This window comes from Lagenorhynchus albirostris, chromosome X (genome assembly GCF_949774975.1).
Source record: "Lagenorhynchus albirostris chromosome X, mLagAlb1.1, whole genome shotgun sequence".
In the NCBI taxonomy this organism is placed as follows: domain Eukaryota; kingdom Metazoa; phylum Chordata; class Mammalia; order Artiodactyla; family Delphinidae; genus Lagenorhynchus; species Lagenorhynchus albirostris.
In genome coordinates, this window is record NC_083116.1 from 108219465 (window position 1) to 108243831 (window position 24367).

Genomic DNA, 24367 nt, shown 5'->3' on the forward strand with positions numbered 1-24367 from the left:
TGAAATCTGAAGCACCTTCCTGCAGTAGTGTAGGGGCTGAGGTGGTGTTGGAGGGATCACAGTGAATAGCATATTAGAATAACTTACAGATTTATGTTTTGTTGTTGAAGGTTTTCAAATGTTGCTTCTTCTTTAAAAAAGTTTAATTAGCTTCAGAATCTAAGTATATGAATGATATTGGTTACATACTTAATGCTGTTTATGAAGTTTAAGAGTAATAGTTTTGCCATTTTATTAAACAAATAGGGTAACGTTCCATCTTTTTTAGTGACCTGGAACAAGAAAAGATAGCATTGTAATAGGCATTTCCTTAGAAATGTGAAAGAAATTAGCAGTAAAATAGTTGGGATCAAAAAATAGAGAAAAATGTAAAAGATGATCAATTCTCGGTTTCCCTTATTCCTTGTATTTTGCTGTTCTGTAAAATAAAAGTTATACACCTGAACTTGCTTCATTTATTCAATAATATAGGAGAAATAAAATCATAATAAATTGTTCACTTTTTTTCCCCTCAAACATTAGTTGAGCATCTGGTCTTTGGAAGGCTCCATGGTAGTATGGGGGGTGGTAAGAAAAAGAAGACTGAGCCTTTTCCCATTGAATTAGAGTCTAGCAGCAGCTAACATATAAGGAAGATGGTGAGATGCCCTCTAAGACAAAAAAGACAAGCAAAAAAAAAGGATGAGGGGGAGGGGGAGGGCCAGATGAGAGCACTTAAGTATAAATGTCCTGAGGCAAGACAACTTGGAGCCTTGGAAAAACCTCAAGTCCTTCAGTGAGAGGTAATTTTCAGTTAAGATGGGCGGTGGGTCAGAGGAGGGTGTGTGAGGGTGGTGAGCAAGGGCCAGACCCTTGCGTGGTGTGTCTCAGAGTTGAGAAACTGAGCCTCCGATGGAGAACTGCTTTTAGCGGTTATTTTGGGATCATGGATTAACCAGAGAGAAATCTCCACGCGGGGAGGGAGTGGAAGGTACCCTGTGCTCTTGTCCCAGTGCACAAACTAGGTGTTTTATCCACATCATCACCAAGGAGATTCTGATAAATAAGGGTGATACTTCCTTGAGGTGGGATGCCAAGAAGCCACTGTGCCCATATCCTACTCTTTAACCTGGACTGGGAGAAACAGAGCCTGCTCCATTAGTAGGGTATTTTAACTGGGTTAATGTGAGTAAAATTTGGCGACCCCTATGGGAGGGCTTGATTTTGGTAGGAGTTAAATGAATGAAAATAAGGGTGATTTGGATCCAAGGGCAGCTGGGAGGGAGAGAAGGAGTTGGTTCTTGACACACATTTAGCTTTGAGTTGCATCCAGATGGGGAGGATTCCCCAACATCCAAATTAAATAATACATCCTCTAAGGGGCATGACTTACTGAGGTATATTTTCTTGTTAAGCAGAATTTTTGGCTGACTTGATGTTCAGTGTCCTATAGCACTGCATATTCTCAGATATCTCCTGGTTTAAAACAACAGCAAAACAAAACAAAACTTCTCGGCAGGAGGGTTGGTATTATCTGGGTCAAAAAATCATGGCAAAAATTGCCACTCTTTAAAGTTTCAATGCACACCAGTCACTGTGCCAGGTGTTTTGCATACATTATACACATTCCAACAGTCCTAGAAGACAGAGCTTATCAAACACACTTCATTGAGGAAGAATCCAAGGCTCACAGAATTTGGTAATGTGCTGAGTTCACATAGCTAGTGACAGGGCAAAACTAAAGCCCTGGTCGAAATTCCTCCAGAGCCCATACTGTTCCACTCCTCCCAGCCTGAGGCAGCCCTTCTGTCTCTTAATTCATTTCTCTTCTCACTGCTCCATGATGTCTCTCAGGCAATAAGAAAGAGGAACTTGTAGCCAAAATATTAAAAGCAGGCCTAAAGAAGGAAGGTGAACATGAGAATCAGACACCATTTGGGGATTGTCTGTGGGCTTCGTTTACCTAGGATCCTCCTGCCCCTCGCCCCAGGCTTCCCTGAGAGCTGATTGCCCCGGTCCCGGCACGGGGGTCCAGTCCCAGCCCTTTGCGGCATCACAGCGCCCTGCCCCTGGGTCTTCCCCAGTGTGCCCTCATGTCCAGACTGGAAGCTGACCTGCTGGCCAGCTCTTCTCTGCATCTTCCTCTGGAGGCTGCACTCAGTTCCCAGAGGAACGGACAGCCCATATGCCCTGCCCTCCCCTGACTCGGAGCATCCCGACTCCCCGCAGATCCCGTTTGTCACCGTGGACCCCTGGGACAGCAGCTGCCCTTTCCATGTAACTGTTCACTTCAGACAGTGACGTTTACACACCTCCTCATCCCCACTGGGTGCCTCCACCACATTCTCAGTGTTTGCAAACCTGCTGGTGACGAGACTCTGATTTGGCACAGAATCTACTGGTTGTTAGGGTAATAATCCTGAAGTTAGAGAGGAGGTTTTGGAAACCACCCTGGCATTTGCAGTAGAATTTTAATGGGCTGAATTATTTGAGATTGGCCACTGACCACATACCAATGGTTGAGTTTACCTTTTTGGTCAAAACCAAAGCCTCCTCCATAAGAAGTAGATAAGAAAAGATCATCTACATAGACAGAACTCCTAAAAACTTAGGTGTACTTCTAGGAGGTGGAAAATGGTTCTGTGGCAGATGTGCCATCCTTGATAAGAAAAGAAAAAGTCAACATTCTTCCACTGCCTCTTGTCTCTATGTTTGCCCCTGAGAAAAATTTTGGTTTTAAGTAATAGTACAAATGCTCTTACTGCCCCCAGATTCTAATAGTATGGATAACTCACAATTCCCCTTCCCTATCACATTCCTCTAGAATTCATCCCTCTCCTCAGAAGCAACCACAATTAAAATTTTGTGTTATTTTAAAATTGATTCTAGACTTTTCCTTACATAGATGTGTTATAAAAATACATTGTGAGTTTCTTAATATACATGGATAACAGTGTACATATTGTCCCGTCTCCTGCCCTTGTCACTTACTAAAACGAATGCAGGGTCTTTCCCTGAGAGCACATATAGATTCATCTCACTCTTTTAACTGCTCCTAAGTATTCTGAAGTGTGTATGTGCCATAATTAATTTAAACATTCTCCTCCTGATGGACACATAAATTATTTCCCATTTGTTGCTATGATTAATAGAACTTGTATCAACATTACTGAGCATGAATTCTTGGGCAAATATGTATGTTTTCTTATAGGAAATACATAGCAAAGTGCAAACTGGATTGAATTGGAAAGAATGTGATGATTGTAAATTTTTATGAATATTGCTGATACTCTGTTCAAATAAAGCTGTACTGATTCATATTCTCACATATTAACGTATGTAATTTGCACTCTCACAGGCATTTTATTGTATCAACCTTTTAAATTTTGGCCAAACTTTTAGGTGAAAACATATTGTCTCACTGTTATTTTAATTTCCAGGTTTTCTAAGTAGGTTGAGCAGAAAATTAACTTAAGCCCTCATCCATAGAAAGTGGGATTTCTTCAGTGATGCTTTGAGTATCAGAATTCCTCTGGGCATGCTTTAAAATTCTGAAATGTCAATAAGATTTTTCTCTTTACTTTGAGAAAGAAGAATTTGATCAGACCGACCAGGTGTCAGTGAAAGGGTTCAGACAGAACACCCCCAGCCAGTGAGGAACATTAGAAAGAACCGGGGAGAGAGCAGTGACCAGAGTCCATGAGAGGGAATATGAAGTCCAGAGAGGCCAGAATTTCACGACACAACCTGTTATCTAACTGGTCTATAGCAGCTATAAACATTTTAGACTTAGGGCCTCTTATTCCAACTTAAGCCTTCCCCAGAAATCCAATCTGTGATTTGAAGGCAGTTAGGATGCTGTTATGGTAGCCATTATTTTTGGACTACATTCATCCTATTCCTACAGCTTAGACTTGTCTGAAACTGTACCAAATTACTTGGGGTGTTCAAAGAGGATGCTCCCCTCTGGCTGTTCAGTATTTAAAAGTCTCCCAGCCATGTTTGTCTTCCAATAGTTGTTCAGCTCACTGCTCTCCAGTATTTTTTTTAACTCCCCTGGTAGTTGCCCTTTGCCCAGTCCCATGGAGTCCTGCCCTTTACGTGAGCAGCTTAATGTTCAGTGAAAGACCCAAGGGGACCTTCTACAGATTTCTGGAGCATTAACTCCACCCAGCTCTCTTCTCTCCACCAACTTGCTCTGCAAATTTCAGCAGCTTTACTATTCCCAAACTCTACTTACTGTATCCTCAGTTCAATGAGTCCACCACGCTCTGTTGTGGCTTATCCTCCTTGCACTACAGTCTAGACATTGCCTCTAAGCAGAAATACAGGGTCATTTGGGGAGCCTACCTCATCTGTTTTCCTACTTTTTGGGATCATAATCTTGTGCTGACTGTTTTCCAGTCACTTCATATATTCTGCCTATTTTGAAAGTTGTTTACAGCAACAAACGTGGAAGTCCTCCTGAATTTTTTATAATGGCAATTTTTTTAAATGAGTATAAAAAAATAAATTTTATTATTTTTATCTGCTTTTCCTCCAGCTTAAACTACATGTATATTTTTGGAAGCTTGAGTTCCTAAGAAAATTCCACAATTTCCACTATACCAGCTCCCACAATGTGACTGAGTGAGGTTAATCAAGGTCCTACTCCCATAAGGAAATTAATTTTTATCCTTGCGGATTCTGAACAAGCAGACCTCTAGGAACTTAAAAAGCAGGTGCTTTCATTAGGATCCTTCTAATATGGGGAAAATGCAGCCATCATCCATTAAAACACAATCCAGTTTGGGTACAGGTACTCTTCAGGCTTTCCAAGTTCTCCACTTGACTACCAGACAACGCCACCAGCTTTTCTGGCAACCCAGCCTCTCCAGCTGCACCAAAAGTGGGATTCACAAAACTGAAGATAAAGCATTTCTGACCTTTCTTCCTGGAAGTTAGGAGGCTCTCTGGGTAAGAAAGGTAAGGAGGTTTTGCATCAAGCTTGCCTTAACAAGGAGTACTAGGGGAGGGACTGCTAAATCTACCCAGTGCACACCTGTGTCGATGGTATGAGTGTATAGCGTATACTTATCCATCACCACACAAGAAAGATAAGAGTAAACTTATAAATCAATCTGGACCAAGCCCCTCAAAACAGAGGCGAATTTCATGAACCAAGGCCACTGCCTGTCATAAAAACCTCAGTTCACCTAGGTCCTTTCCTGAGGAACCATATTAATCTCCTGATTCAAGAGGCACCTGGGCCAGGACAGAGGACAGAAGGGAAACGTAACTTCTGGGTAGGGCAATGCCACATGGAGTTTAGAGGTTGTGATTTATACTACAGTACAAGAAGATGGCAGGGTCACTAATACTTAGAGCTGGAAAGAGCCTTGGCTGGACGACACTCCTGGAGCATCTTTACTAATGCAGCTTAATGGCGGTTGCCCAGATGTCGTTGCTGGGGAGCGGGGGAAGAACCCATCCTTGGGGAACGGAGTTGCCTTTGGGATGATCAGATGGCACCAGGTACTGATCCCAATCATGTCTTATCGGGATGAGCGCTGGCAGCGAGTGCTTAGCCTGGAGGTAATACTGCCGGAAAGGCTGCAAGAGGTGAGCAAGTGGGAACTCATCTGGATCCCCAAATAACTTGGACTCAATTTCACGCTTCTGTAGTAAAAATTCCTCTTTTTCTTTCCTGTTTCTTCTCTAATTCTCTTTTCCTCTCTTCCTCTTGTTCTCCTTCCAACATAACTCTGAGGGCTCTCTCTTCAGCTTCATATAATTCAGAGCGTTTTTTAATGAGTTTTCTCAGTCGCTGAAGGTGATGCTCAAAGGTCTCATCTGCTGAGGCTGGAGGACAGACCCCTTTCCTTGCTGCAGCCTCTTTCCTGAGTTTCCTCAATTTCTCCAAGGCCCGAAGAATGTCCACCATTCTTTTGGTGTCTGCTTGTTTTTTCCTCACTTCAGATAGGACACCAGCAGCAGCAGCAGCTTTAAGTTCCTGCTCCCGCTTCTTCTCCTCCACCTCCTGCACGCACTTGACCCTCCAGCGGTCAATCTCCTGCTCGCGCTCCGCTGCCCGCGTGGCCTCCGCCTCCAGCTCGGCCTCGCGTTCCCGGGCCCTCTCGCGAAGCCGCAGCCGGCGGCTCCGGACCCTCTCCAGCCTGCGCCGCGCCTCGCCCACATAGGCTGCCTGGGTCAGGAGCTGAAGTCGCTCGGCCAGCTCGGCGCGCAGCGGCTGTGCCTCCGCATGCAGCTGTGCCCAGGCCACGCCGTCAGCCTCGGCCTCGCGCAGCGCATGGCCCAGGCCGCGCAGCCGCCGCACCAGGCGCAGGGACCCGCGCAACCGGGCCCGCACCTCGCCCAGGTTGGGGCCGGAGGGCGCGCGCAGAGGCACCGGGCAGCCGGCCCGCCGCGGGGTTCCGAACACCGCCTCTAGCCACTGCCGGTCGCGCAGGCGCTGCAGGGCCGCGTCCCCAAGCACGTCGTACGGCGGCGGTGCTTCAGGCCAGCGCCGGCTCCAGGGCGACCCCGGGCCTGGAGGCGGCGGCCGCGGGCGCTCACCGGCGTCGTTCCCTGGGAAGGGCCGGCACTGGGGCGGCGGGGGTATAATGGCAATTTTTAAAAACGTTTTATTTGAAACTACTTTTAGACTTATAGAAAAGTTGCAAAAATAGTGCAGAGTTTATCCCTCATCCAGCCTTGTCCAATGTTAACATCTTAGGTAACCATCATACGAGTACTAGAACAAGGTAATTATTTTTGTCTTAGTAGCATTAACCAAACTAACTACCTCATTTAAACTTCATAATTTTTTCCACTATTATCCTTTCTAAAGATCCTAATCAGTGTCCCACATTGCGTTTAGTTGTTATTTCTCCCCGGACTCCTACAATCTACAATAGTTCCTCAGTCTTTCCTGCTTTTTCATTACACCGTCAGCCCTGAAGAGTATTGATCAGTTATTTTGCTGAATGTCCATCACTTTAGGCCTATCTGGTATCTTCTCGTTACTGGACTGAGGTCATAGTTCCTTGAAAAGAGAACCACAAAGGGTCTTCCTTGGTGGCACAGTGGTTAAGAATCCGCCTGCCAATGCAGGGGACACGGGTTCGAGCCCTGGTCCAGGAAGATCCCACATGCCACGGAGAAGTTAAACCTGCGTGCCACTACTGGGCCTGCGCTCTAGAGCCCACGATCCACAACTACTGAAGCCCGTGTGCCTAGAGCCCGTGCTCTGCAACAAGAGAAGCCACCGCAATGAGAAGTCCATGCACCGCAACAAAGAGTAGCCCCCGCTCACTGCAACTAGGGAGAAGTCCGCGTGCAGCAACGAAGACCCAACGCAGCCAAAAATAAAATAATTTATTTTTAAAAAAAAAGGAGAACCACAGAAATGGTGCCATTTCTTTCAACAGTGCACCAATATCACAGGGTTCCTGATTTCAATGCATCTTACTACTGGCAACAATGACCTTGATCACCTGGTCAAAATGATCTCTGCTGGGCATTTCCACTGTAAAGTTACTATGATTTCTCCTGTAGTCAACAAATATCTTGCAGGGAGATAATTTGAGACAGTGCAAATATGTTCTCTCCTCAGATGCACTGATTGTATCACCCATTAGTAGATTAAGTATGCAGTAATCACCACTGTGATATATGCCTAATAGTGGCTTCCATTTCCCTTTTTTAAATACTTATTAATTGCAATTCCACTATGAGGAGGAGCTGTCGTGTCTCTTCCGTCTACATATTTAATTATTTATATTGTTATGGACTCAGGATTTTTTTTTATTCTTTGGGTTATAATCCAATATTAGCATTATTTATTTTGTTGCTCAAAGCTTTGGCCATTAAGAGGTCCTTCTCCTAATGTTGTCTTCTTTCAACAATGCTCTCTTCCCTGTATCTTTTGAGAATATTCTTTTTTTTTTCTGGTTCTACAAGATGTTCCAAGCTCATTTTGATTTTTTCCATCTCAGCCCTGAAAGAACCACCTTTCCAAGGATCCTTGGTTCCTTTTATAGAAGAATGATGCTTAAGAAACCAAGATCTTGTCTCTAGGTATGCTGATTACTACTGGAATCTCATTGTTTCTAGGCTCTCTCAGCAGCCAGGACTGGGAAATATTTGTGTATTAATCCATGTATACACACATATCTATTTTTATATCTGTGTGTGTGTGTGTATGTGTGTGTCTGTAATGAGTTTATACTAATATCAGATTCCAATTTAACACCATAGGAATCTTTTTAATCTCCCCAGTTTATTTAATTGTAATTTCTTTCTCCAATTGTAAGAAATCTTAGTTTTATTGTTAACAACTTATTTACTTATTTGTTCAATTCTAGTATTCACATAAATTAGTTTCAGAATGTCTTATCAATGCCTCTATGAGAAACATATTTACTGACTACATAACATTTGTGCACAGTTCTTTTCATTTTTATCCTTTTAGCATCCAGTCAAGTTATTGTTTTCTAAGGTTATTTGGGTTAGTTCTTTCCCCCTTACCTTCAGTATAGTTATGTTATTGATTTTTATTACCAGTAGTTTCATTTGTTAGTGTTTGTATCTCATGTTGGGTTTCTCCCACATCCTGATTGGTTTTAAATATTCATTTATTAATGGCAGCATTTCTTAACCAAGTATTTATTTCTATTGATTAATGCTTTACCAACAGACATCATCATACACACAGTAGATGACCTCATAATATCCATATCAGCTGGCCGTGATCATAAGGATGTGCCAAAAATACGCATCCAGATATTTAAATTAGAAAAATCTGTTTGTCTTGTGCATTCCAGGGGTACTTTGTTTATTCAGGTGAATGCCTCATGTTTATTCACTTTTTTCCACATACTAATTCACATACAATGGCTAAAATGTTTTACATTGCTGCACATACCAGAGCTCAATCTGATCTTATGCACTGGGCTTAATTCTTGAAGGCAAGAAATTTAATGTCTCCATATGGCCATTAAAACCAGCTGAGGAACTACTATTTGTCATGATGTTGATGATGGGTCCTTTACTGCTTGTGGTTTTTTTTTATTATTATTGTTGCCAAGTAACTGAAAAACTCATGCAGCAATGCTGAGGATAAGACCTTTCCCTATTAAGAAGAAAAAGATGACAGCCTGCTGTGTGAACAATAGGGAAACTACCCTTATCATTCCCAGCACAAACACTTCATCAGTAGGGGTGCATCTTTACAAAAAAAAAACTCTTTTAAATTTTTCTGTAAAATATTCTGTTCCTGTTCACTGACATGAAACTTTTAGAGCTTTTAAAGAAAAAATAATATGTTAACTGGCAGGAAAAAAAAGGAGATAAAAATCCAGAAAATGTATTACACATCTGTCTTTACCAAATAGTTGGTATCTTAAAACTTCACATTAGGAGAGACAGAAGCAGTTATTATTATCACATGGCATCTTGCCCCACTTAATTCCAGCAGAATAAGCCACCTCCCACTGTGCTGTAGAGAAGGATAGTCTCAAGTCAGATCAAAGGCCAAGCTGTGATTATTGTGAAAAGAAGAGGATTGCATACTCTTTTTTTAGCTATCTATCCTCTCAAGATATAATTTCCCATTTGAAATATTGCTACATGAATGTCAAAAAAGTATCAGATGGTAAAACAGTATCAATAGCTCAACTTTGTGAAAAATAGCCTTTGAAAATGGAGGTCCATGGAAACACAGTTACTAAGCTCTTTCAAACCAAATCTTCTTACCATTCCACAGTGATTCCTTCAAGAATAAAATTACAGACTTAAACTCTCATCTGACATTTAATCCCTTTTTTATAAATAAGAATCAATTTTTTTCATATAACATGGAAATGTAGAAAATTTATGCTTTTAGATTTATCTTCATGACTTGGATATTATTAAAAGTTAGAGATTAATCTTGCTCTATCCTCGAATGGACAATATGATGCATATGTTTAACTATATTATAAACAAGAATACTACAGGAATTTAATATGTATAGCAAAATTGATGTGTGCCTCTTTAAAGCAGATATTCACCTTTAAATGTTTCCATGTGCTAAAAAATACTGACATCTTTATTCATACAGCCTTTCCCAGGAATAACTAAAATTCTCCCTTTTCCATGCCCTCTAAAGAGGCAGTTGAATACCATGTGCTGGTTTATTATCAAACAAATGAACAAATATATGATACTGTATTTCGAAAAGTAACCCAAACTACTTATTGTACATATGATGAATAGAAATTAATTCTCCCCTCCTTCTGGGTATCTAAGTACATATTCTTTTACATAAATCACATATTAAAATATACAAGATAAAAATCTTTGAAAAGTTCTAACCTCAAATAAACAAAAATTAATAAATCCAGTATATATATATATATATATATATTTTTTTTTTTTTTGGCCACTCCGTGTGGCATGCGGGATCATACTTCCCGGACCAGAGATTGAACCCACATCCCCTACAGTGCAAACACAGTCTTAACCACTGGACTGCCAGGGAAGTCCCAAAAATAAATCCTGTATTAAGACCAGTAACAAAACATATTCAAGTCATGTGATCAATGACAGAATAAATGAGCTTATATTCATCTCTGATCCAATATTTCATTTCTCCAACCCAATTTTCAAACCAAGAACTGGAATTTCTTAAAGCACTTTATTGTGGTATGACTGACATACAAAAAACTGTGCACTTTTAATGTATACAACTTGATGAATGTAGAGGTAAGAATATATCAATGAAACCATCACCATGATTTATGCCATAAAGCTATCCATGACCTCCAAAAGTTTCCTACTGCCTTTTTATTTATAATAATTATTATTTTGTGATAAAATGCTTAATATAAGATTTACCCTCTTAACACACTTATAAGTATACAATACAGCATTATTAACTATGCTGTACAGGAGATCTCTAGGTCTTATTCATCTTACATAAACAAAACTTTGTGCCCTCTAATATCTCCCAGTTTCCTTCTCCCTCCAGGCCCTGGCAAACATCATTCTTTTCTCTGCTTCTATGAGTTTGACTATTTTAGATTGCTCTTATAAGTAGTATCGTGTAGTATTTGTTCTTCTATGTCTGGCTTATTTAACTTAGCATAATGTCCTCCAGATCCATCCATGTTGTCACAAATGGCAGGATTTCCTTCCTTTTTAAACTTGAATAATATACCATTTTATGTGTATACTTTATGTGTACATTTCTTCAAACCAAGAACTTGAAAACAGATTCTCCCTCACTAAAGAATAAGGATATCTGTTAGACCCTTTAAAATTGGGGGGGGGGTGCTTCAAGATGGTGGAGGAGTAAGACGTGGAGATCACCTTTCTCCGCACAAATACATCAAAAATACATCTATGTGTGGAACAACTCCTAAAGAATACCTACTGAATGCTGGCAGAAGACCTCAGACCTCCCAAAAGGCAAGAAACTCCCCACGTACCTGGGTAGGGCAAAAGAAAAAAGGAAAAACAGAGACAAAAGAATAGGAATGGGATCTGCGCCTCTGAGAGGGAGCTGTGAAGGAGGAAAAGTTTCCACACACTAGGAAGCCCCTTCACTGGTGGAAACGGGGGTTGGGTGGGTGGGAAGCTTTGAAGCCATGGAGGAGAGCGCAGCAACAGGGGTGCAGAGAGGGCAAAGCAGAGAGATTCCCACACCGAGGATCCGTGCCGACCAGCACTCACCAGCCCGAGAGGCTTGTCTGCTCACCCGCCGGGACAGGCGGGGGCTGGGAGCTGAGGCTCGGGCTTCGGAGGTCAGATCCCAGGGAGAGGACTGGGGTTGGCTGCATGAACACAGCCTGAAGGGGGCTAGTGCACCACAGCTAGCCGGGAGGGAGTCCGGGAAAAGTTTGGAGCTGCCGAAGAGGCAAGAGACCATTGTTTCAGGGTGCGCGAGGAGAGGGGATTCAGAGCACCGCCTAAAAGAGCTTCAGAGATGGGTGCGAGTCGCGGCTATCAGCGTGGACACCAGAGGCAGGCATGAAATGCTAAGGCTGCTGCTGCTGCCACCAAGAAGCCTGTGTGCAAGCACAGGTCACTATCTACACCTCCTCTCCTGGGAGCCTGTGCAGCCCACCACTGCCAGGTCCCGTGATCCAGGGACAACGTCTCCGGGAGAACACATGGCACTCCCCAGGCTGTTGCAGCATTAAGCTGGCCTCTGCCGCCGCAGGCTCACCCCGCATCTGCACCCCTCCTTCTCCGTGGCCTGAGTGAGCCAGCGCCCCCTAATCAGCGGATACTTTAACCCCCTCCTGTCTGGGTAGGGAATAGACGCCCTCAGGAGACCTACACACAGAGGCAGGGCCAAAACCAAAGCAGAACCACAGGAGCTGTGCAGAAAAAGAAGAGAATGGGAAATTTCTCCATGCAGCCTCAGGAGCAGTGGATTAAATCCCCACAGTCAACTTGATGTACCCTGCATCTGTGGAATACCTGAATAGACAATGAATCATACCAAAATTCAGGAAGTGGACTTTGGGAGCAACTGTAGACTTGGGGTTTGCTATCTGTGACTGACCTGTTTCTGATTTTTATGTTTACCATAGTATAGATTTTAGTACTTGATATCTTTGGTGGATTTGTTTATTGGTTTGGTTGCTCTCTTTTATTTTTATTACTTAAAGAAGTTTTTTTTATTTTAATGATTTTTAAATTTTAATTATTTTACTTTATTTTATATTTTTATTTTTTAAAATTTATTTTCTTTCTTTTTTTCTACCTCTTCTTCTGAGCCATGTGGCTGAGAGGGTCTTAGTGCTCCGGGCTGGTGTCAGGCCTGAGCCTCTGATGTGGGAGAGCCGAGTTCAGGACATTGGACCACCAGAGACCTCCTGACCCCATGTAATACCAATAGGCAAGAGCTCTCCCAAGATCTCCATCTCAAGGCTAAGACCCAGCTCCACTCAACAGCCAGCAAGCTCTAGTGCTAGACACCCCATGCCAATCAACTCACAAGACAAGAACACAACCCCACCCATTGGCAGACGGGATGCCTAAAATCATACTAAGTTCACAGACACTCCAAAACACACCATTGTCTTTCTGGTGGGCCCTGCCCAGCAGAAAGACAAGATCCAGCCCTACCCACCAGAACATAGGCACTGGTCCCATCCAACAGGAAGCCTACACAAGTTCCTGAACCAACTTTACCCACTGGGGGCAGACACTAAAAACAATGGGAACTATGAACCAGTAGACTGTGAAAAGGAGACCCTAAACACAGTAAGTTAAGCAAAATGAGGAGACAGAGGAATATGCAGCAGATTGAAGAGCAAGGTAAAAACCCACCAGACCAAACAAATGAAGAGGAAATAGGCAGTCTACCTGAAAAATAATTCAGAGTAATGACAGTAAAGATGATCCAAAATCTTGGAAATAGAATGGAGAAAATTCAAGAAACTTTTAAAAAGGACCTAGAAGAACTAAAGAGCAATCAAACAATGATGGACAGCACAATAAATGAAATTAAAAATTCTCTAGAAGGAATCAATAGCAGAATAAATGAGCCAGAAGAACGGATAAGTAACTTGGAAGATAAAATAGTGGAAATAACTACAGCAGAGCAGAATAAAGCAAAAAGAATGAAAAGAATTGAGGACAGTCTCAGAGACATCTGGGACAACATTGAACATACCAACATTCAAATTATAGGGGTCCCAGAAGAAGAAGAGAAAAAAAGGGTCTGGGAAAATATTTGAAGAAATTATAGTTGAAAACTCCCTTAACATGGGAAAGGAAATAGTCAATCAAGTCCAGGAAACACAGAGAGTCCCATACAGGATAAATACAAGGAGAAACACGCCAACACACATGTTAATTAAACTTTCTAAAACTAAATACAAAGAAAAAATATTCAGAGCAGCAAGGGAAAAACAACAAATAACACACAAGAGAATGCACATAAGGTTAACAGCTGATCTTTCAGCAGAAACTCTGCAGCCAGAAGGGAGTGGCAGGACATATTTAAAGTGATGAAAGGGAAAAACCTACAACCAAGATTACTCTACCCAGCAAGGATCTCATTCAGATTTGATGGAGAAATTAACACCTTTACAGACAAGCAAAAGTTAAGAGAATTCAGCACTACCAAACCAGCTCTACAACAAATGCTAAAGGAACTTCTCAGGTAGAAGCCACAAGAGAAGGAAAAGACCTACAATAACAAACCCAAAACAGTTAAGAAAGTGGTAATAGGAACATACATATTGATAATTACCTTAAATGTAAGTGGATTAAATGCTCCAACCGAAAGACATTGACTGGCTGAATGTATACAAAAACAAGACCTGTACATATGCTGTCTACAAGAAACGCATTTCAGACCTAGGGAAACATACAGACTGAAAATGAGGGGATGGAAAAAGATATTCCATGCAAATGGAAATCAAAAGAAAGCTGGAGTAGCAATTATCATATCAGACAAAATAGACGTTAAAATAAAGACTATTACAAGAGACAAAGGAGGATACTACATAACGATCAAGGGATCAATCCAAGAAGAAGATATAACAATTGTAAATATTTATGCACCCAACATAGGAGCACCTCAATACATAAGGCAAATGCTAACAGCCATAAAAGGGGAAATCGACAGTAACACAATCAGAGTAGGGGACTTTAACACCCCACTTTCACCAATGGACAGATCATCCAAAACGAAAATAAATAAGGAAACATAAGCTTTAAATGACACATTAAACAAGATAGACTTAATTGATATTTATAGGACATTCCATCCAAAAACAACAGAATACACTTTCTTCTCAAATGCTCATGGAACATTCTCCAGGATAGATCATATCCTGGGACACAAATCAGGCCTTGGTAAATTTAAGAAAATTGAAATCGTATCAAGTATCTTTTCCAACCACAATGCTATGAGACTAGATATCAATTACAGGGAAAAAACTGTAAAAAATACAAACACATGGAGGATAAACAATGTGCTGCTAAATATCTAAGAGAGCACTGAAGAACTCAGAGAGGAAATAAAAAAATACCTAGAAACCAATGAAAACACGATCACCCAAAACCCATGGGATTCAGTAAAAGCAGTTCTAACAGGGAAGTTTATAGCAATACAATCCTACCTCAGGACACAAGAGAATTCTCAAATAAACAACCTAACCTTACACCTAAAGCAATTAGAGAAAGAAGAACAAAAAACCCCCAAAGTTAGCAGAAGGAACAAAATCACAAAGATCAGATCAGAAATAAATGAAAAAGAAATGAAGGAAACCATAGCAAAGATCAATAAAACTAAAAGCTGCTTCTTTGAGAAGATAAAGAACAGTGATAAACTATTAGCCAGACTCATCAAGAAAAATGGGAGAAGACTCAAATCAACAGAATTAGAAATGAAAAAGGAGAAGTAACAACTGACATTGTAGAAATACAAAGGAATATGAGAGATTACTATAAGCAACTATATGCCAATAAAATGGACAACCTGGAAGAAATGGACAAACGCTTAGAAAGGCACAACCTTCTGAGACTGAACCAGGAAGAAATAGAAAATATAAACAGACCAATCACAAGCACTGAACTTGAGACTGTGATTAAAAATCTTCCAGCAAACAAAAGCCCAGGACCAGATGGCTTCACAGGCGAATTCTCTCACACATTTAGAGAAGAGCTTACACCTATCCTTCTCAAACTCATCCAAAATATAGCAGAGGGAGGAACACTCCCAAACTCATTCTACGAGGCCACCATCACCCTGATACCAAAACCAGACAAAGATGTCCCAAAGAAAGAAAACTACAGGCCAATATCACTGATGAACATAGATGCAAAAATCCTCAACAAAATACGAGCAAACAGAATCCAACAGCACATGAAAAGGATCATACACCATGATCAAGTGCAGTTTATCCCAGGAATGCAAGGATTCTTCAATATACGCAAATCAATCAACGTGATACACCATATTAACAAACTGAAAGATAAAAACCATATGATAATCTCAATAGACACAGAAAAAGCTTTTGACAAAATTCAACATCCATTTGTGATAAAAACTCTCTAGAAAGTAGGCATAGAGGGAACCTACCTCAACATAACAAAGGCCATATATGACAAACCCACAGCCAACATCATTCTCAATGGTGCAAAACTGAAACCATTTCCACTAAGATCAAGAACATGACAAGGTTGCCCGCTCTCACCACTATTATCCAACATAGTTTTGGAAGTTTAGCCACAGCAGTCAGAGATGAGCAAGAAATAAAAGGAATCTAAATTGGAAAAGAAGAAGTAAAACTGTCACTGTTTGCCAATGACAATATACTATACATAGAAAATCCTAAAGATGCCACCAGAAAACTACTAGAACTAGTCAATGAATTTGGTAAGGTTGCAGGATGCAAAATTAATCACAGAAATCACTGGCATTCCTATACACCAACAACGAAAAATCAGAAAGAGAAATTAAGGAAACACTCCCATTTACCATTGCAACAAAAAGAAGAAAATACCTAGGAATAAACCTGCCTAAGGAGATGAAAGGCTTGTAGTCAGAAAACTATAAAACACTGATGAAAGAAATGAAAGATGACATAAACAGATGGAGAAATATACCATGTTCTTGGATTGGAAGAATCAACATTGTGAAAATGACTATACTACCCAAAGCAATCTACAGATTCAATGCAATCTCTATCAAACTACAATGGTGTTTTTCACAGAACTAGAACAAAAAATATCACAATTTGCATGGAAACACAAAGACCCTGAATAGCCAAAGCAATCTTGAGAAAGAAAAACGGAGCTGGAAGAATCAGGCTCCCTGACTTCAGACTATACTACAAAGCTACAGTAATCAAGACGGTCTGGTACTGGCACAAAAATAGAAATATAGATCACTGGAACAGGATGGAAAGCCCAGAGATAAACCCACAAACCTATGGTCACCTGATCTTTGATAAAGGAGGCAAGAATATACAATGCAGAAAAGACAGCCTCTTCAATAAGTGGTGCTGGGAAAACTGGACAGCTACATGTAAAAGAATGAAATTAGAACACTCCCTAATACCATATACAAAAATAAACTCAAAATGGATTAAAGACCTAAATGTAAGGCCATACACAATAAAACTCTTAAAGGAAAACATAGGCAGAACACTCTATGACATAAATCACAGCAAGATCCTTTTTGACCCACCTCCTAGAGAAATGGAAATAAAAACAAAAATAAACAAATGGGACCTAATGAAATTTAAAAGCTTTTGCACAGCAAAGGAAACCATAAACAAGATGAAAAGAGAACCCTCAGAATGGGAGAAAATATTTGCAAATGAAGCAACTGACAAAGGATTAATGTCCAGAATATACAGGCAGCTCATGCAGCTCAACATCAAAGAAACAAGCCAATCCAAAAATGGGCAGAGGACCTAAATAGACATTTCTCCAAAGAAGATATACAGATTGCCAACAAACACATGAAAGGATGCTCAAAATCAGTAAGTATTAGAGAAATGCAAGTCAAAACTACAATGAGGTATCACCACACACCGGTCAGAATGGCCATCATCAAAAAATCTACAAACAATAAATGCTGGGAGGGTGTGCAGGAAAGGAAACCCTCTTACACTGTCAGTGGGAATGTAAATTGATACAGCCACTATGGAGAACAGTATGGAGATTTCTTAAAAAACTAAAAATAGAACTACCATATGACCCAGCAATCCCACTACTGGGCATATACCCTGAGAAAATCATAATTCAAAAAGAGACATGTACCACTATGCTTATTGCAGCACTATTTACAATAGCCAGGAAATGGACGCTACGTAAATGTCCATTGATAGACAAATGGATAAAGATGTGGCACATATATACAATGGAATATTACTCAGCCATAAAAGGAATGAAACTGAGTTATTTGTAGTGAGGTGGATGGACCTAGAGTGTGTCATATAGAGTGAAGTAAGTCAGAAAGAGAGAAACAAATACTGTATGCTAACACATATATATGGAATCTAAAAAAAGAAAAATAAATAGTTCTGATGAACCTAGAAGCAGGACAGGAATAAAGACGCAGATGTAGAGAATGGACTTGAGGACATGGGGAGGGGGAAGGGTAAGATGGGACGAAGAGAGTAGCATGGACATATAGACACTACCAAATGTAAAATAGATAGCTAGTGGGAAACAGCCACATAGCACAGGGAGATCAGCTCGGTGCTTTGTGACCACCTAGAGGGGTAGGATTGGGAGGGTGGGAGGGAGATGCAAGAGGGAGGAGATATGGGGATATATGTATACGTATAGCTGATTCACTTTGTTATACAGCAGAAACTAACACAACATTGTAAAGCAATTATACTCCAATAAAGATGTAAAAAAAATAAAATTTTATAAATCATGTGCATTAACAATTTTTTTTTTCTTAAACCATATCTTGCCGTATCACTCAGTCTGAGAATCCACTATAGTGTATGCAAGCTTTTGTATGTATTGATGCATTGTACAGTTTTCCTTCATGGGAGGGATTCAGTGCCTGTCATTATATTTTTTTAAAGTGTTAATGATTCTAAGATAGTTGAAAACTTCTTTTCCAGTATCTATCACACTACTGGAATTTTAAGTTAAATTCTAAGATTTATTAATTTTATTTTTTTAATGGCTCTGCAAGCAGAAGTTGACTCATTTGTATATGGTTAGGAGAATTGATACAGAGGCAGAAAGGGTCAATTCAAGTGTAAAGAAGCATTTGATTTTGGATATTAAAATATGAAATGAAAGAACGCAAATACTTTTATTGAGTTAAAATGATTAAGTTCCAAAAGAATATTGTCAGATATAATTGTCACCTGAGCTGATAAATAGATATAGCATATAGATTATTATGTGGGGATTTTCAAAATATTTATTAGTATTTCAAATGTTTAAAATTATATATATATATGAATAGAATATATATAAGAATCAAGTATAAATATAGTAAGGTTAGGAACTAGTTATATATATGTATATATGCATATTTACACACACATACCCAACATTTTATATATTGATTTAAGATGTTTCTGGCAGCCAGTGAAAGAAAACACAACTTAAACTGACCTAAACAATAAAGAATTTTATTTGCCCATATAACTGGCAGTGAAATTGTAAGTTAGGTTTCAGGTTTGGCTTATGCCAATAACTTCTGCTTTATTTTATTGAAATAATCTTGACACTAGCCAACCCCCTTCTCCGTCTTTAGTCTGCTAGCAAGATAGCTGTAGCAGTTCTGGGCTCCACAACGGCATATAACAATTTGCAGAGGATAAGAAAGAACTCTGGTGTTCCGGCACTCGAAGAGACGTTTTTATCACCCCCCCCCGTTACCCATTTATCTCATTTGCCCACTTCTGTCCAGTTTCTAGGAGGTAGTATGTGCTAATTAACTTAAGCCAATCAGACTCTCACACCAACGAGATTTGTAGGGTCAGATTCCTCTGAGGCACATGGAATGAGAGTACTAAATGTTTGACCTACATCAAGATTCTGTTAGGATTCAAAAGAGAGGAAAGGATGTTGTGAGAGCTTCAACAATGCCCACTACAGTTGTATACTGCTGCATATTTTACCAGATCAATAATATTTAACATTTTGATGGACGAGTATCTATAACGTGATAAAATTATATTTTACTTGCTGTTGCTGTTCTGTCATAGCTGTGGTGGTTCTAAATACATCTCATTCTATTACTATTTCATACCTTTAAAGACTGAAAAACCTCACTGAATCAAAAAAAGGAAATATTTAATTAGAAATAAAATGTATTCTTAATATTTCATGATTGTATTCTGTGCAGGGAATTCTTGATAATTTCCTGTATTATGAGAGATAATGTCAAGCTCAATTATTTTCGATCAGGCTAAATCTTTCTACATTAAAAGTGCTGAGATAAAAACTCTTCAATTTACGGGTATTTTACTTAGAGCATAGGCCTCAGTCTTTGAAACATTTTAAGTGAAGTTCATTTTTCATTATGCATTAAAGTTCTACAAAGTTTCTCACATGGGACCTCAAATTTGGTTTGTCTTTATGAGGCTGGCAGGTTTTTAAAAATGTGTCCGTTGTTCCTCTGTTTGTTCTCAACTACATTCCTCTCCTTTTTTCCATTTTATATCATTGGGGCTGACCCCAGGAGAAATATTTCTCCTAGATTCCTGGGTCAGCTGACTTCACCTGTAGTCTGCCAATGGGAGGCACTATCAGAAGGAGGGAGTATAATGGGTATTTCTCACTCTCTCTGCCTGCCAATGGGGCATTTTTGGCATCAGCTGCTTCTCCTCTGTGGCTTCAGTTCTTACAAGAATTGAATCCAACTTTCACCAGGAGGACCCCCTGGTTTCTGGGCTTCTCCTCCCTTCGTTCCTTTAGCAAAGGCACTGCAGCAGCTTTTGAGATTGCTAATCTCTGAGTTGCCTCATTATCTCCTATTAGGTTTTTCACCTATCACCTATGTAATCACTTCCAATATTAAATTCCCTCTGTCTTAAATATTCTGAAATATTTCTGTTTCCAGAATGGAACGTAACGTGTGCATACTTAAACACAGTTTTATTTAATTTACCTGTACTTAACCCTCTGTTATATGTTTTCTGCTTCCATGCTCCCACACTTGAAATTGCTCTGGCAACATCATTAGTGGCAAAAAATATTGCTAAATCCAATGGACAAATTTTAGATTTGGATATTTCTGCTTTGTTTGACACTTCTGACTATTCACTTTCTTAAACTATTTGTTTCCTTTATTTCTACAGTGCTAATCTTTATTATTTCTACCTCTCTGATCATCTTGCTTAATTTCTTTCATGACCTTCTAATCCCTTTCTCATTGTTTTTTAAAAAATGTTGTTTCCTTTCATCTCATTTTTATCCTCTACTTGGATGAACTTTCCTAATCTTAAAATATAAAGTACCATTTAAATGCTGATGATTCTCAAATCTATTTCTCCATCATTAACATATTAATGTACCTCAGAAGCATATTATTTGGTACTTGCTGATAATTTCCAAAAGTTAATTTATTACCTTCTAACTTTCTAGAAACACACACCAAACAAAGCAAGCACCCACAATAACTCTGCTCCTCTTCTATTGCTTATCTTGTAGATGTCACTATAATCCAACTGAACACTGAAGACAAAAATGTGGGCTCTATTATTGACCACCGTGTCTGCAATGAGTCTTGCCTCAGGTTATTCATGCCTATGTGTAGTCATCTTGCACGTATGCAACTAATAGGATATTGCCCAAATGACTGTGCTTGACTTCAAACACAAAAAGGTTTGCAGCTTATACCTTTTCCTTTTTCTTGGATAACTGGTTGTTAGGGAAAGTGAGCTGCCATTTCATGAGGATACTCAAGCAACCCTATGTAGGTATTTATTGGCAAGGAAATTAGTCCTCCTGCCATGAGCCAGCAAGGCACAGGCTTCCTGCCAACAGCCATGTGAGTGAGCTATCTTGAAAGCAGATCCTTCAGCACTAGCTGACATCATGACTGCAACCACATGAGAAGACCCAAGCCAGAACCATGTAGGTAAAGCTGCTCCAGATTCCTGACTCACAGAAACTGAAATAATAAATGTTATTGTTTCTAGCTGCTAAGTTTGGGGGTAATTTGTTGTGTGGCACTGAATAACCAATACAACTATTCTGTCTCTCCTTACTAATCATCAAGTTCTGTCAATGTCATTGCACAAATATTAATGAAATCCACTTTTCATCTTCAAATACTATTGTCCTAGTCAGGTCTTCATCAACTCTGGATTGGATTTAGCCTTCAAAATTATCTCTTCTCCTAGCACGATACTTTTCAAATCCATTCCCCATTCCACTTTCTAAGTGATTTACAGAGAATTCAAATTAACCATTCCACTTTTATGCAATAAAGATGTTAAAAAAACCAAAAAACTCCAGTGGTTCTTCTGCATTAATATGAAAGTAAAGTATTTGCCATGATGTAAAAAGTCTTAGGTAACCTGAAAGCTTTTATTTTCCTATCCAGTTTTATTTCTCACTACTTCTCAGAACTCACTTTGTACAATAGAAATAAATACTGGACTGTTTTTTGACCTTGACACACAGCAGCTACATACCTCTATGTCATTTCTCCTAAGTTTCCTCTTCTTATAAACCCTTCTATCATCTTCTTCCTGACCACTTCATTATCAACTTTTGAGACCTAACTCAAGAATCATTTCCTCCAGGTAAACTTCTATAACTCCTGGAGGTCCGATGAAATAAACTCCTTTTGTTAACCTATAGGACTATTTAAATCCCTCTATCATAGCACTTACCACGTCATAATAAAATTCTTTAAGCATCTGTTTCTCCTACTACTATGTGTGTGCAATGAACTGAATGCTTGTGTCTCCCTAAAATTCATATGTTGAAATCCTAACCCCATAGGTAATGGTATTAGGTCGTGGGACCTTTGGGAGGTAATTAGGTCATGAGAGTGGGTCTCTCATGAGTGGGATTAGTGTACTTGTAACAGAGACCCCAGTGAACTCTCTAGCTCTCTTTCCACCATGTGAGAATAAAAGGAGAAGTCAGGAGTCTGAAACCTCACCAGAACCCAACCATACTGGTACCATGATCTCAGACTTCCAAGAGTGTAAGAAATAAATGTATGTTGTTTAAGACACCCAATTTATATTTTTGTTATAGCAGACCAAACTGATGAAGACAGTGTGGAAGAACAAATCTTCACATTGATTTTGAATAGAAATCTACTGATTGCATGCTTTATTTACTTGTAGTTTGCAAGTCTGCAAATGGAACAAAGAGACTCAGGGGATTGAGGTTTTCTGACTAGCAGAAGGAGTTATATGAGAGAGAGAGAGAGAGAGAGAGAGAGAGAGACTAGACAAATTTAGATAGAAATAGTGGTGGATCAAATTAGTACAAGGCCAGTGGGTTATTTTATGTGCTAAGTGATCAATTTACATTTCTAAAAGAAATATTTAACAATATAAGTAAACAATATTTCCTGCAACAAACATGATTTACAAGTTTACATGGATAAACTATTACATTTATAAATCTTGCTTCTTTTTACTACTTATTATGCATAAGAAGAGGTTCTTGTAACTCAGACAACAGATTATGCATAGTTTGATCTTAAATAGATTTTTCTTACATAGTCCTTTCTTTACAGTATTCTGAGTTAATCAGAATATGTTATCTAAAATTTACTTCCTTATTTTTAATGAGATATGTTGTACCAATTCCAGCATTTTAAGTCAAATAATAAATATAATTGTAATTCCCCTTTTCTTTAATTATAGGTGTAAAATAAAAACAGTTTATAATTGTTAATGTCCAAAATAGGAAACATCTGAATATCAGGGATTATGTCAATCATTTCTATACATTCAGTACGTAGATAATACCTAGCCTATATCAGATACTCCATAAATATTGTTTATATAAGAGTGAATTGGATCAAATGATGGATCAATGATATCACTAATATATTAACACATCATATATGGGATAATATGAGTAGATTATCATTTATTTAAGGCTTGAGTTTTGATCCAATTATCTGAGAAAATAATCATTAAAGACTAAAACATATTTTAATAAACTGTACACTGTAACTTAGATTTGCAACAAATTTTAATAATATTGATTAGGGTCACACACATGGTGGTTAGTGACATCAACTCTAGGAAGTGAGAGAATAAGTGTAACTGATCCCATGATACACTTTTCGGGGGTTGGGGAATGAAAGATATATGCAGGTGTAATGAGGTCATTAATTTAGGATGATGTCTAAAATATTAAGTAGGATTGTTGATCTGTTCATTTCCTATCAACCGTAATATCTTGCTATGATAATGAGAACATTATAGGTGTAGATGAAAGGGAAATAAAAGAAGCCTCCTACCGAGAGTGACAGTTGACAAGAATGGAGAAAGCAGAGATATCAACAACTATGTCAAAAAACATTACAATTGGGAGAATTCAGAGAGTAATTTAAACTCTGAAAAATTTAATAATGCCAGGGAATATTATTGATTTCTAGCACAATAAAATAAATCATTTTCATAATATTTTCTTCTGTCATTAACAAAAAGTAAAATTAGGTTTAGTATACCCAGTTATAAAGTAATTGAAAATCAAGAGAATGCACTGAAAATAGCTTATTTCTAGAAAATGTTGAAGACTTAATTATGCAATGAATTCATCAAATAATGTGTTATTTCTAAATTACATAATATAATGTCCTTCTAAAACAAATATAATAATTTAAAATAGATGCATAGTATAAAACATAAGACAAAGATAAAATGTATTTACCTGCTTTATCTTTTAAGGATATAAAATATGCACAACTCAAGTTTCACCTTTTATCCCCTTACCA

At 39.0% G+C, this 24367-nt stretch overlaps 1 protein-coding gene across 1 annotated transcript in view; it reads right to left on the reverse strand.

Annotated features, from left to right (window-relative positions):
- Positions 1-5280: 5280 nt before the first annotated feature.
- Positions 5281-24367, reverse strand: part of LOC132513200 (programmed cell death protein 7-like) — a 36076-nt gene continuing 16989 nt past the window's right edge. The window contains 2 exon segments of the mRNA XM_060137372.1: positions 5281-5668; positions 5670-6623. Coding sequence (XP_059993355.1) covers positions 5389-5668; positions 5670-6623 — 1234 coding nt within the window. The 3' untranslated portion in view covers positions 5281-5388.